The following is a 15,729-nucleotide window of genomic DNA, read 5'->3' on the forward strand; positions in this document are numbered from 1 at the left end:
TGATCCTTATGGATCCCTTCCAACTCAAAATATTCTATGAGGCCATGAACACGATGAATGTTGCAAGGGCAGAAAGAGTGTGTCTGTTCAAAACATGACAAATACCCTGTTAAGATTTTATAATGTGGAATGCAACACACTGAGTATATGGCAATTTGTCCCTTTTTATCTCCAGCGTCACTTCATTTTACACCATTTAACTGGGACAAAGTGAGCAGCCTATTTGCCTCCAGCATGAGAAACTAATAAATCACTAGTAGTCATGCTAAGCATGCCTACTATTGGCAGTCAGGAGCAAAGCTTTGTGGATAGTCCACGAAGGATAGAAGTGCTCAGCAAAAATTCTAAGGAAAAGCTTGAGAATAGTAGAAGCAAGGAGTAAAGGCAGGCAACTCTTACTAAAATAATATATAGATGCCTATAATATAACCTTCATAACACAAAAAACCTAAAAATTTCATTATGAAGTCAGGGTTCCTCTGCTCTGTGGCTGATCATTCCAGATGAAGGGCAGTAATGAATCAACAAGTCTAAAAGAATTTTGATTGTAGTAGCCATAAAAAAAAAAAAAAAAAAATGAGCAGTATGAAGCCTGAGATATATAGATAAATACGTACATATGATCTTGTCATGTATGAGGCTTCTTATTCCTTCAATATATACGTTAATGTTAACTGCAGAGATGTAATAGTTCTAACGTCAGAAATAGGTGCTATGCCAAAATTACTTTCTATACACAGGGTAGTTGTATAGTAAGCTGTGGCACATTATGTATCACGTGTCAACACAGCTGGATTTTCAGACTTGCACTGGTCTGATCACAGCTGCCAGCAGAGCACACTGAGAAATCCAAGGGGATTTTACATACACAGAACTTCCAGAAAGAGGAGGGAGAAAAAAGTATCTCTCTTTCTCTGTGCACCTGTTTTCTTGAAGTAACACTTAATCATAGAATCATGGGCTTCTTTCTTTCCAAAGAACAAACCTCAACTGTTCATGTGCTTAGACCTCTTTGCCCTAAGATGTGATCAACTAAAACTTTTCTGAATGACCCATTATGTAACTTTTAAAGCTTTTCCAAACGAAAAAATAAGCTCCCAAGTAAGCTGTTTCAGGCTTCTCACTATTTCCTTCCTTACCTATTCTACTTAGCAGCAGAAAATGTTTCCCTAATGTGTTTCTTTCTGAAATTTAAGTCTATTACTTCTTGGGACAGAGAACAGATTGTTCCCATCATCTCTGCACCAGCCTTTTTATCCTCTTGAGCACAACCTGACTCCCAACCTCTTCCAGTGTTCTTTCTTCTTTAGACTAGGCAAGAATAATTAAGTTCAAACTCTCCTCACAGATCCTCTTAAGAGGTTTATAACCATCCTTCTTGCTCTTCTTTAAACTCTTTCCAGTCCATCCATACCTCAAATGTGGTATCCAAAACTGCACACATCACCCTAGCTAATGCTGCACTAGAAAAGTGCAGTAACAAAAGACTACTAAAAATTAAAGGGAAAAACTAAAGCGAGTGCTCCAATTTTCCCAGTGGTATGGCACTGAATGTCAGTGTTCAGTTACTGATTGTTACAGTCCATCTTTTTCATGAGAACTTCTACCTGTGCAGCTGTTACTCAGGCCTGGATGCAAAACCTTTAGTACATTCATATTTAAGAAAAAATCTGCTTTTCCAGTGAAACCTGTAAATGTAATTATTTATTTCATCAACTGTATCTGTGAAAACTGTGGCTAGCGGTGAATTAAAGAACAAAGAGCCCTCACGACAACTGTCCTCCACCCTTCCATTTTGACAGCAAACATTTTGACCAGTATTGTCCAAGATTTCCAAGCCAAGAAGTTTTCCCCTAAGCCATGCTTCCTTTGTTTACTAATCAGAACATTACAAGAAAGATTAAAAAGCCCACCGAAGTCAACATAGAAGAGCAACTACTTATTTCCTGAGAATAACACTTGCTTCCCTATCAGGAAGGAAAGCCTAACTAGTATGACCTTATTTGATTTACAAATCTATGCTTGAGTTCTAGAAGTTACAAAAATTTCACAAGTCATCTCAGTTTTCTGAAGCTTAGGAACTGTAAGAAATGGCATATTTGGCTAAGTTACTGCCATTCTCTTTTGGTATAGCCTTGGATTTCTACCATATTGACAGAAAATGTGGACAATTACCTTATGCTGCACCTCATTCCTAAAAAACAAAAGGCATCACTCTAAGTGTTTAAAAAATAATTTGGGAACTTTTACAGATATCTAGTGATAACTCACATGCCTTATGGATTGTATAACGCAACAACAACATGAACTTACACTTTCGGTTGGGTCTTCCATGGTTCGAACAAAATTACATGATTCAACAGTACACGAACGAACAGTTTCGGTCCTGCCTTCTCTGAACAAGCGTGTCATAGAGGCTTCATATGTTAAAGAAAACTTTCCCATGTCCTTGAAAAGGGAAAAATAAGAATTTAAAGGTTTAGACAGACTTAGTCCCACTTTCTTAATCAACAGTTCAAGGTAAGCACACAGGATATGAATCACTCCACAAATTAAACTCAGCATTAAGTCTTTAGTAGCCCACCATTAGCAGTCTTACCTAAAGAAAAAAGTCAAACAAGATGAGAGGCTGGATTTGACAAATGCTAATAGAACAACCAGGCTCACAAGCACTTCCCTCTGCATTTTATATTCGGTCGCCTTCAGCTTATAAACAGAAGCTGATTCAAAGACTATCAGAAAACTATTTCAGTGGCTTCCTAATTAACACAGCTATGGTAAGCAATAGAGACAACTAATATCCTTGAAAGTATTTTTAATTAAAAGTTTAATAGCATGGAGGTGCATGCCAGCATGGGGATTTTCAAGAGTGTGAGAACTGAAAATAGTCTGCAAAATCCAGAAAGCATGGCTTCTGTATTTCCTGTAGATGTGCACAATCTACAGATTAAAGGTTGCCAAATGATAAAAGTTTATCTAACACCTTCACAGCTCTACCTGTCTAAAATACACATCAGAACAGATCGTGAAAGTCTGTTCAGTTTTAGATTGAGGATGGGTGTTCAAAATAGAGGAGCTAGGTAAGTAACCAGAGTATTTGCCATGTAGCTAGCCTAAACAAAGGTAAGAAAGACTGTAGGTGCTGAAAACAGCAAGGAAATCTGGATGCTTCGAAAAAACATTTAGAATCACTTTTTTTTTTTTAAAAAAAAAAAAAAAAAAAAAGAACGCTATTTCAACAGTGACAGCTAGAAGCCAAAATGAAAAACATGCATGTTGCTACACTGGTGTTTTCTGAAAGCACATTATAGAAAAGGTGAACTAATAGAAGAAAACACAGGTAGGCCTTTCAGTTAATCCTGTTTGGGAGTGTTCATGACCACTGAATTAAGACCCCAAACTAAAAGTGTAACATCATTTAGAGTGTAACATTGGCTACTAGAAGTTTCATGGCTACTTATTTCAAGTCCAAAATGCCCAGGCATAGACCAACTAAGCAGAAGAGAAAAATAAGTTACACGGGTGTCAATACACCAAGCTTTGGACAATTAATTTCTAGCTAGTAATTTCCATTGAATGTCTTTAATAACTTTGCACAAGCAGTCAAAGATCACTCTGAAGTAGTTTACACAGTCACGTTTTAATTACAAACATGCTATACCAAATTCAATGAGATTCTGTAAGCCAGAAACAGTCTGTTCTTCTTACCCGATAGTGAGCAAGCTGCAGGGCGAGCTGCACAAAGGCATCAGGGCTGGTTTTTGCTTTCTTTATCAATCCCTTCCCAAAAGCATCAAAGAAAAATGAGTAGAAGTCCACATCATCTGCTAGAGCTACAGCAGTGCTCAGAGACCTCTCAATCACTTCTTGACACTAAAATAAATAAATAAATAAATGCATATATGCCTATACATACATTCGATGGCATTTGAGAACTGTTGAAAAAGTGCAAGTATTTTTAATTGATAAATAAGAAATGTTGTCTTTATGCATGCCAGAAACATCATTATCTAAACAAACTCCCTTTGGAGAAAGAGAAGCTATGTTTGCCAAAAAGTTAAAGTTTTAAGCCAATACATATCTGGAGTCCAAAAATTATATTTAAAAAAACCCACCAGCATTAAGACCATTCAGATCACTTGAACATACCAGAATGATCCACAGAGAAAGAATGGCAGTAGTTATGTGGCTTCCAATCTGTCATACATGTTTAATTAAACATATCACCAACCATCACCTTTTTATTCAAAATTAAAATCTAAATAGGCGGTGGCAGTTTCTCTTCAACTCAGGCAAAACTATCAAATCTTATTAGACATGTATGCAGAATTTTGAACACAAAAAAGACAGCCAGTCTCCAGGAAGTGTTACACAAAGGCACTTGTGACAACAGTAATGAAACCCCAGCAACATAAACTTTATTTGAATACAGTTACTATTTAAATTAGGTGGTCACTTATTTTAATATAGTTGATAATTAAAATAAGTGGCCGCTTATTTTCTCGGTTGCCAACCAAGAAAGTTTCTAATAAAAACTTGGCATTTCCTGGCCAGAATTTTTTAAGAATGGTGTTAGAAAACCCTGATATCTTTTTAAGTAAACTGAGTAATGTCCACACATGAAATACACATCTTACAGGACTCAAAGAAATTTTAAGCGGATTTATAGGGTTATCAATAATTACTTAAATGATTTGACACTGAGGAAGAGGAGCATCTTCCTCAAATCACTAGCTGTTCTGTACTTACTTCTGCTGGAATTTCCCACTGTAGTTTGGTAGGAATAGGAATATTTTGATTGATATCTCCTTTGCAATGCCCATCTTCCGAATAGCCCAGTTCAAGGTACTCAGTTGCCATGACATTCTGCAAAAAATGCCACTTCTTCAGAATTGCAACACATTACATATTGCTGTGGAATTAGGGTTTCATTGTGAAAGCAATATAAGCCATTTTCAGTACACAGTGAAATAAATATACAATCCATTTCTAAATACTGAAAGGGCCTGCCAGCGAAGCCCTCTGTTTTACTTGTGTTCTGAGTGGGAAGAATATCAGATATGCACAAACATCTACTCAATTACACTCAAAATGCACCACGTTTTGTTAGGTGCTACTGAATTAATCAAAACGTTTCAATTAAAAACCCACCTCAAACTTACTAATAGTAAAAACCACCCAGCCTTAGATTTCACAACCTTTGTTCAATTTAGGTTCTAGAGAATTTCTTCGAGTTTGTTATTTGTCAAAACTTGTTCATCAAGAAACAGTTTATTTCAGAGTAACTGCACATCCCTGCATGAATGTAATCATTTTAAAGATTCGTATCCCACTCAAAATTGCCATTTATTTTATACGTGCAGTAGAGTTCTTGGGTGGGGAAGTAGGCTGTTTTCAAGATGAACAACAGAGCATGAACCACAGACAAAAAAAAGGCTCTGTCTTACAAGACTTCAAACATCCTCCTCAGTGTAAAGAAAAAAAAAACAAAACCAAAACTAACCCAAAACAAACAAAACACCCAAACAAAAACCAACCCAGAATTATCAACAGATTGGAATCTGCTCAATATGGAAAGAAAAAAATTGACAACAATCTTTTGCATATTCTACATATATATTTCTAATCTCTTAATTTAATTTTCTCACTTAGTAGTCAGAACATGCCATTTATGAAATAAAGTTTAATCCATTTTATTCTAAAAATAGACAGTCTATAAAGAGCTAACAACAACAGGTCATTTTTAAAGAAATTAAATCCTGCTTAGTTTATTTTAGTCATCTTAATTCTTAGCAGAAAAATGAACCAACTAATAGTAAACACAGAGATATGAACTAAAGCATATAACATCATTCAATAAAAGAAAACAAAGTAACTTTGCCATTGAGCTAGTCCAAGCTGCACTGTCAAGTCAACCTCAAATCAACTTGGCCTTCTTTCTTCCCTGGTTAGAGAATGCAATAAGTATTTTTTGTTCTTACACACATGGAAACTTTCGTACAATAAAATAAGGAAGTTACTTGGGGCACCAGTCAGACCTGAGATGCATTTGCACAAATATATAATGAAATCAGAATTAGCTAATGTTTATGAAATAGTTTTGAGTTATTAAGTTATGTAACTGTTCATGGCTTTACGCTTTAAAAAGAAGAAAAAAAATCAAGTACGATTCCAAGTAATAAATTAAGCTTATGATGAACAGACCTGACAAAAAGTGCATTTATTCCATTCATTTCAAATAAATACAAGAGATAATTGAAACAGCGTTTCAATCTGCATCTCACCAAACAATAGCTTAAAGGAAAAGGCAAACTCTGTACCATTTCTTTAAATTTTGAAATTAAGTGTGACTCTTACAGCACAAGAAAGCTTAAGTGCTTCAGAGGCATATATACATATATATGCAAAATAAAAGAGTCAACCTATTGATTTAGAATATTATGAACAAGGTAGATGGGAGCTGTATCATTTTTCTCTGAAGTCATCCATGCTCATTAAAATGCAACAAAGACATTAAATTTAAAGGACAGCAACTTTTAAGTAAGGGTTTGCTGTTTGGTTGGTTGGGTTTGGGTGTTTTTTTTTTAATTCTACAGTCGCTGTGGGAACAGGCCCATAATCACTCATCAGAAACATGAATGCAAGAGATTGAAAGTAGCTGCTGAACTTCAGGACTGTTGCACGGATCGTATCACATTATCTTCTGCATTATTTTTTTGCACTAAACACCTACCTCCCACAGGTGTCCAACAATAGGAGCATCTGCCCAAGAATGTTCTGCATTCAGACCTATTCTGCCATTTTTGAATACTATCAGAGTGAATGTTTTGTCAAACCACCTACAAAAGAAATTAAGATCTCCTTATGATTTTGTACATTTCAAAAGCATTTTTATAATTGTAACTTCATCTCTCTCAAAAGTTCCAGTACTAGTTCTCGGTGTCTTTTTTTTTTTTTTTTTTTTTTAAATAATAGTATATTTAAATAAAAAGACATAAATTTGAACCTCATGAAATTCAACAAGGCCAAGCATGCAAGGTCCTGCACCTGAGTCAGGGCAATCCCCAGTACCAACAGACTGGGGGACAAACAGATTGAGCAGCCCTGCTGAGAAGGACTTGGGAGCACTGGTTGATAAAAAACTGGATACGAGCTGGCAACATGTGTTTGCAGCCCAGGAATCCAATCATATCCTTGGCTGCATGAGCAGCAGCGTGGCTGGCAGGTTGAAGAAAGGTTGTTCTCACCCTCTACTTTGCTCTTATGAGACCCCACCTGGAGTACTGCATCCAGCCCTGAGGTCCCCGGTACAAGATGGATGTGGACCCGTTAGAGTGATTCCAAGGAAGTACCATGAAAATAGAGGGCTGGAATGCATCTCCCATAAGGAAAGGCTGAGAGTTAGGGTTGTTCAGTCTGGAGAAGAGAAGAGTTTGCAGCCTTTCAATACATAAAGAAGGTTTAGAAAACCTGAAAAAGACTTTTTACTACAGCCCATATTGATAGGGCAAGGGGCAATGGTTATAAACAGAAAAAAGGTAGTTTTAGATTCACCACAAGGGAGAAATAATTTTTACTATGAGGGTAGTGAGGCAGTGGGACAGGTTTGCCAGAGAAGCTGTGGGTGCCCCATCATTGGGAGCGTGCAAAGTCAGGTTGGAAAGGACTTTGAGCAATCTGATGTAGTTGAAAGATGTCCTGCCTGTGGCAAGGTGGGTGGACTAGATTATCTTTGAAGGTCCCTTCCAACCCAAACCATTCTGTGATTCCATGAAATTCATCAGCTTAAATCACTCATTCATATGTATTAGTGTAACTAAAAAAGAAAAGGTGTTTTCCACAGAATCAATACTGTACCTGTCATAACATCTGCCATGTATTAAGGATTTTGCATATGCATCCAGTGACTTGACCGGATCATCTTTCCTGTACCCTTGCTCAATGTCATCCAATGTCACAAAAAATGCTGCTTTCTCAACAGCATCTAAGGACTGCTTGTTCTTTCCACGGCTAAAATAAGCCTGTCGAGCTTTAGCCCATGGCACTCTGCAAAAAGAATTTGGGTTACAGCCAGATTATGTGATTTTGTCAATGTTTTATCACCCTTAAAGATCACTGAAACATTCCTCCTTTTATCGAATTTGAAGCAACTACTTTCACTGCATTTAAACTATATCTGCAGTGAAAAGTTCTGAAAACACACATACAATGTAACCCTAGGAAACAATTTAACATATCATCACGTGTGAAGCTTAAGCCTCAGAAATCCAACATTTCTGCAGCATGAAATACTTACAGCATAGATCATCTGTGTTTATAACTGAACAAAAGAAAATATCTATTATATGGAAAAAGAATATAGTAATAATAATGAAAACAATCAACAGATCTCTATGTCCATTATTGTAACACCTAAATCTAAGAGTCTGGACAGTTGTCAATAAAAAAGTTCCATGGTAAAGGTCTGAAACAGATCTGAAGTTAAAGAAGTCCTAGACATTGTAATTTCTGTATGATTGTGCCACAAGTATTTAGACATTTATGTGGTTTTCCCAATTTAAAAAGTTTGTTTTAAAGAAGAAATTGAGAAAAAGGATGGACTGCTAGTATGAAAGTATATTAAAATCCACAGCTCTTTCTCTCCCTTACCCAGAAACAACTAGACAGATTGAACTAAGTTTGTCACAATTTAATTGAATTATTTTGCACCTATAACTGAGTACACACTGCTTTATTTTGTAGGTGCACATCATGAATATGGAGTAACACTTACTGAATTCACTTTCTCAACCTAAATTGTTAAGACATTCTTTAAAATGACAGCAAACCCCAGAGTAGATATAAAACTCAAATTGTTCAATGTTTAAATCTGTAAAGCTTTCAATTCCCACTCTTATGGTAAACCACAAATAAAACAAACTTCTCCAGCTAGGTACGGGTAACCTGTATAAAGGGTTGCCACTGCAAAATTACTTTTAACTCCGCCTAGTTAGAAACGACTGAAAAGCTGTTACATGATACTAACATAGAACATCAGTGATCAAGCCGAAAGCAACAGACCACAGACCATTTTAAAATTCCAAAGCCAGTATTCAAATTATGTTACACAAATATTTCTAAACCTTAAAATGAATTAACAAAAAATAATAACCAACATACCTATCTCCTGCAGTAAGAGCTGCTAGTTTCTCTTCGCCAGCCTGAGGCTCTGAATCATCATTAAGAATTCTTTGCATCTGCTGTTCAATTTCTCGGGGTTTCAACAGTCTACCATCGTGGTACAGCCACACTTTGAAGTAACGGCCCTTATGATACACAACAATGTGTTTGCTGTCTTTCACATGCTGGAGAACATCTAGAATTGCAATCACTTATATGAAAACAAAGCTGAAGTCTCAAAACACTAAATAACATCAAATGCCTACTGCATGCACTACCAGTTAGCCACAGCTTATCTATTTTAACAAAGCAATAAACAGTGTGGAATAAAACGCTCACCCATGTTATTTCAGCACGGATTTCTGCATGAAACAGTCAAAATATCCAGATTTGATAGTCATTTGCATGTTCAGCACTACCAGTTTCCACACTGGAAGCCAATATTAAGCAACTGAATCTATTTCTGCATCTGAAAAGTGAGCGCTAGTCGTGTAGTCTGACTGAGCAGTCATCAAAAGAACACACTAGATGAATTTGAGGAAGGGTACTTCTAAATCATCCGCATTCAAGTGCAAGACCACTCACGGTACAATCTGCAGGGAGCCTTAAGAAAGACCAAATTTAGTACCGTAAGCTTTTGTTCACATTTATCCTGGTAGATGCACAGTGAATACTCCATCTATGGCCAAAAAGTAGTGTTGTGGAAGTCAGCAAAGCAGAAACCTAACCCACAAATTTTTCCTCACTTCATTATTTAATGGCTTAATTGGGGTAAGTCTGAACTTAAGTCACGAGGGCATTGTATCAAACTGCAGATGAAAGTCTCTACAGCAGCCAGGAAAACCCCTCAACTGATGAAAACTGTTAATTGAATTCCTTCACTACCTCAAAGAACTGTTATATTCCTATTAATTTGAAAAGGCCCATTACAGAGATGGTAAGAAAGATGTCAAAAATGAGGGCTGAGCCTAAAAGTCATGAGTCTGAAAGATCCGAGGAACATTTTACCAGGGAAGAGTTCTATACTTTGGGTGCTCTCAGCTACCCATAAAGTTTTGGTAGGTATGCTCCATCTACTGATCAGGAACAGTTTTATGCTAATGGTGCCTCTGGGCCATCCACTTTGCATGTCTGCCAAAGATAGGATGCCTGTGGGGAAAGTGCTAGGATTGGCAGAAGCATCACTCCAACTGTCAAGTTCATTAATACAGTGGGTTGTGAATTAAGAAGAAACCCCAGAGAGGTGGAAAAGGCGCAGCAAAGTAATCAGCTTAGTGAGGTAACTTTTTTTCTATAATCCTGACCTGAGTCAGGACACCCCAAGTATTTGTCTCATGTACATGATGCGTGTGTACAAAAGACAACCCCTCTTACAGTGTAAAAAGCAAAAGCGAGATCATTAGTCATCTACATCAACAACTGACGTGACAACAGTCAGTTGCTGAGCCCTGGCAATTACCTTTCAGTCACCTTACTTATGGGCATAAACACAGATTTATGCACCTGGAGTACAGATTTTTTTTTTTTAATACAAAAAAATCCTTCCTTTTTCTTGCCACTCCAAGAAGCCATTTATGTACAACTGAAGATGCATGTAACATGCTGCATGGATTTCCTATTAAAAAACAAATGGGAATGGAAAGACATAAAGGCTCTTCCCTACTTAAAAGAAGTGATTCACTTCATAGTGTGTTTTGTTAAAAGACCCAAAGATTAAACAACTGCTCAAGTGAAAGGATACTGTATCTGTTAAGATTTTACTAGCAATTAGTATGAAGATAGGCCAAAGAATTTTCTTTTTTTTTTTTTTTTTTTTTAAATATGCTGCTCCTGTAGGAATTGTAACATAAATAAAATAATTGAAATCAGGCTGCAAGAAATCAAGCTACTCATGAGAACCTGGGAAAAATCATCTTTATAACTCACTTATCTACATAAGAAATATCAAAAGGTGTTTTTCCTTTAGAAAAATACAAACAATGAAAAACATAAAAAGTAAAATAGGAAAAGTGAAGTGTTTAGGAGGAAAATAAGGTAGTGTTATGATGCTGACTGTACTTTAATTTGAAAAACTTTAAGTAGGAGAAACTGAGGAGAACTAATAAGATATACAGGATATATTTTAATCAGGTGTTATAGTTAGAATGGGCCACTTCCACACTTCTGCGAAAAACTCATTTTACACTAAGAGAACACCAAATTAAAAGCTAAATGCAAACAGTTCACACCTTTTACTTTATTGAGGACAGGGAAGGGGCAGGGGTTGCACTCTCAGTACTTGAATTATTCTAAATAGCAATAGCTCATACACTACAGTTGTCTATTAATAGAGATTTTAAAACTTGCTAGTTTACTTGAGGTACTTGTTCATGCTCAGGAAGTAATCACATCAGGGATATGTTTTTCTCCATTTTGCAGATAAAGGAAGCTGAGGCATAGCTGGGAAATAATTTCTCAATAATCTACTAAAGGCCAGCAGCAGAAGTGCGAGTAAAATCCTTATCTGACCCAAACACCTACTGCTTTATCCACTAACCAATGCCGGTTCCCCCACTTATCCAACTTCATACAATAAAGCAAGCGTCAAACCTCCAGCAGGGAAGAGCAGGCACTTACTGGCACCTATTTAGAAACTCTTAGGTTTTTATTCTGTAGTTGAGTGGGACTAACATGCTCAAAGGCAGCTTGAAACGTAAGAGTGAGTTACAGATATCAAAGAAAGTTAAAAAAAAATAAAATCCTATCTTCAAGTGACAGCCTATACATACATTCCCAATGGAAGTGACTAAGCAATAACCCCTTGCATTCCGAATTCCTAGTGATTGTCCTCTGCACCAATCATGACTGTTAGGATAACTCTGCCAAATCCTGTATTTCATTCTGGTGTTAACAATGCAGTGTGGGATACACATTTGAACTCAGTTCTAAAAGGCTCTTCAGCATATAACCAGATCAAAGATGCTTAGATACAGCTTAAGCTTTTGTAGATAACACAACAACAGATGCCTCCACTCACATTTGCTGGGAAATTATTACTTCTCAAAGAATGAGAAAATGGATAGCAAAATTTTCTTACACCTGTTGACTACAAATGTTAGTATTTCTAGATGCGCTCTGCCTCCTTTTAAAGTGAGGGGGGGGGAGGGAACAAGCTAAGAAGCCACTTAATTTTAAAGATGATAAAAACCAGCTTGAGCCTGGAAAAATTTAGGCTACACTAATGGAGATCTTTGGAGGCTACCTTGGGGAGAAACACATGATGAACATAGGGATACATTACTTTAAGAAAATCAATACCATATAGAGAAAAATCAGCTTCAAGATCTTGGATAACGTATTGACCATCAAAAATATATGATATTTTTATGTTGAGATACAACAACAGTTCAGTCAGTTGCAAGTCTCTGATAAAGTGAAATGCTTTTATGTCTGTAGACAGTGTTAATGAATGCATGCAATGAGAGCATATGTACACCTACAGTGAGAAAGTATATATGAACTATCACTTATAGATACAATTTTTGACTGAGCTAATGTGATTGCTTACGATCATGTAAACATATCCTTAGTCTCCAACAACAAGCAGAAGCTGCAAGAACACTCAGGTGGAAATGACCCTGCTATATGTCACCAGGTACACTCCTCCATTCAACATTAAGATGTGGAAACATAGCTCAGGATAACGAGACCATTTCTGGGAGTTAGGGCAGGGCAGAAACTAACCAAACCCAGTTACAGAGAAAGTTTTGGACACAGTCCTTATGACAGGTGATTTCACTTAGCTGCTGTCTTACAGTGCATACAAAAGGTCAAGGTAACAGTAGCTATGAAAACCTTGAGAGAACTAAGACAGTACCTGCCTCTGAACCAGGTGAACAACTAGTGTTAAGTGTATGTTCATACTGAGAAGAACACATTGGGATGTTAGGAGTCATAAGCTGAAAGGAAAAAGGGAAAGCCACCCAGTAAAAGATTTTAAAACGGTTGAGATAAGAGAACACAAGATCTACAAAGATAAAATCAAGGATATCAAAGGATCCTGAAAGAGTAGAATGGAGAAAGGTAAAGGTTATTTGTACATTAAAAGCACAGGGCAGACAACAGGTTCTTGAAAGTAGTTCTTAAATTTAAGGAAGGCAGAAAAAACACTGCAGAAGTCTAAAAATCACCCTAAAAGGAAAAACATCTATGCATTCTATAGCAATTAATTACTTCCCGAGTACTAGAACACAGTATTGGTGTGTCATTGTGTCTGTCAAATCCTTACCTGGAAAAACAGGATTTTAGCAGAAAATACCCAAAAACCTGAATCCCACCAAAACGTTTATTCTCCTTGGCTGGCCCTGCTTACCTGATTCTACTCCTGGGATACGTGAGGTATTAAACATCCGTTCCCACTGAGCTGAGCAGAGTGGAACAGTAGATCCCATCAGAAGAATCTGTGTCACAAATGTTCATTAAAATTTAGTTTTGCATATACAATTAGCAAATTAAAAAGGAAAGAAAAAAAGATGATCTGGTTAAAGACAGGCTGTAGAACAGTAATATTTATAATACCTCAGCTCAGGTTCCACCCCTGCCCTGCCCATTGTCTTTCCTTGAACTACATGTGGAAGATTCCACTGACATTTCAGTAGCTGTATTTTTTTCCTCTCCTACCAAAAGCTCACCCTTCAGAAGGGATCACTGAAGCTAGCTAGCGTCTGAAATCCATAGAGCTCTCAATGCCCAGTCTAGATACAAAACTTAAACATGCAGTATGCACTACCCCTTAATTTCTTTTTCTAAAGCTATTTCTGGCTGTGTAGGAACAAAAGTTCACATTCCTCAGATGTGCAGTTACATACAACTAACCACATCCCTGCCATGACTTTTGACAAAACTGCTTAATTATTTCAATATTTGTTTGCTACAACAGTCAGTCACTGGACAGAACTCTGAATGGTATTCACATTGCCTATCTTCGCTACCTAGAAATTAGTGCAACACAAAACTTTATCATCTATACAGAGGCTGCCACTGTCCCACCTACCCCTGTACTCACACTACACGATGCCACAGATTTTTCAGACTTCAGTGGCTCAAAGGTACCATTACATGCTTCGCATATACCAATAGCATCTGCTATACAGAATACTTAAACATATGCAAGTACAAGCCTCTATTTGTCTTTTGGCCAAACACACACATTCATTTCAAATACTGCAATTAGTTGGCATGAGATAACCAAGATGTTTGGGACCACAAATTTAGTTACATCTTACATGTAGTTCTGACAATAACACATTCCTCTGCTCTCCCCTTCTGAAAACTTATCAGCTTCTTACAGACTGGAAAAAGATCAAAAGCCATTTAAACTGATATACATACTGGCTTGATTTCTTGCCTGTCCAGTTTTTTCCGATAGAGAAGGATGGCATGGATAACATTACCAGCTCTAGCTGCTTGCAGGGTTGTGGGAGATAAATAAAGGAAGTCCTATAAAGTACGTAAAAATCATAAGTTAATGATTACCAGACTACATTTTAAAAGAATACTGACAATAACTTCTCATCCATATTCTTCAAGTTTATTCTGGTCAGGATAGAAAATGCATTAAAACATACAAAGTGCACTAGTGCAGTGAGTTGGTGTCTTGAAACTTAATTTCTTTAGCAGTAACAACCTCCTTAAAAAGCATCAGTCTTAAAACATACATGATAGCTGTTAATCAGCCCAGTAGAATAGACAATGCTACTTAAAACTTGAATCCAAGACTACTGCATTTCCTCTTTCTGCATTTTAGGGTCTTGTACAATTCCATTTCCCATACCGACATTTGCAAATAGGAGCACACACCTTGTTGAATTTTGTTACCCAAGAAGTTTTACATAGAGCTTCTGAAAGATTGTTTGTTGCAGTAAAAACAAAACTGTAAGTCATTACTGCATGAGTGTCCTCAGTGGCAGATGTGCCAAGTTTATTATTAAGATAGCACTGTACTTGAAGACATTGGCTACAGGTTATACTAGAAGAAAAACAAAGGTCACAGTGGCAATGGATTTCTGAACAGAAGGATATAATTAACTTTTACATAGAGCTTTTGAAAGATAGTTTTGTGTTTATTGCAACAAGCAAAGTCATTACTGCATGAGTGTGCCTCAGTGGCAGATGTGCTAACTTTATTATTAGGGTAGCACCATACTTGAAGATATTGGCCGCAGGTTATACTAGAAGAAAGAAAAACAAAGGTCATGTACTCTGTAGCAATGGATTTCTAAAAAGAAAGGTATCATGAAGATACCTGGCAAAAAACGTACAGTGCTTTTTTGACACACAAGGAGTTTATAGTATTTACCTACCATTGCAAAATAGTTACTATTAACCATAATTGGTCCACGTCCTCTAAGGTAGATGTATTCTTCCCACCAATCACTAACCTGTAGCAGGAAGGAAAACAAATGCAGTAAGATCTCATGATTTCCACAGTTTGTTTTCTGTGTTAATGACTCCACAACATTCCATACAGAAGCAGGAAGGAAACTGCTAGCTTGCCCCCCTAATTAAAAACAACCAAAAAAACCCACCTAA

At 36.9% G+C, this 15,729-nt stretch overlaps 1 protein-coding gene across 7 annotated transcripts in view; it reads right to left on the minus strand.

Moving 5' to 3' along the window:
• CPT1A (carnitine palmitoyltransferase 1A) overlaps positions 1-15,729 on the minus strand; it is a 45,826-nt gene that overhangs the window by 9,953 nt on the left and 20,144 nt on the right. For all 7 annotated transcript variants that reach the window (XM_040609045.1, XM_040609047.1, XM_040609044.1 and 4 more), the window contains 9 exons: positions 15,501-15,578; positions 14,530-14,637; positions 13,511-13,598; positions 9,160-9,355; positions 7,858-8,046; positions 6,734-6,839; positions 4,750-4,866; positions 3,709-3,873; positions 2,314-2,448 (listed from right to left, as the gene is read on the minus strand). In XM_040609045.1, the coding sequence (XP_040464979.1) occupies positions 2,314-2,448; positions 3,709-3,873; positions 4,750-4,866; positions 6,734-6,839; positions 7,858-8,046; positions 9,160-9,355; positions 13,511-13,598; positions 14,530-14,637; positions 15,501-15,578 (1,182 nt within the window). The remainder of the gene's footprint in view (positions 1-2,313; positions 2,449-3,708; positions 3,874-4,749; positions 4,867-6,733; positions 6,840-7,857; positions 8,047-9,159; positions 9,356-13,510; positions 13,599-14,529; positions 14,638-15,500; positions 15,579-15,729) is intronic.

Source organism: Falco naumanni, chromosome 10, assembly GCF_017639655.2.
Source record: "Falco naumanni isolate bFalNau1 chromosome 10, bFalNau1.pat, whole genome shotgun sequence".
NCBI lineage: Eukaryota > Metazoa > Chordata > Aves > Falconiformes > Falconidae > Falco > Falco naumanni.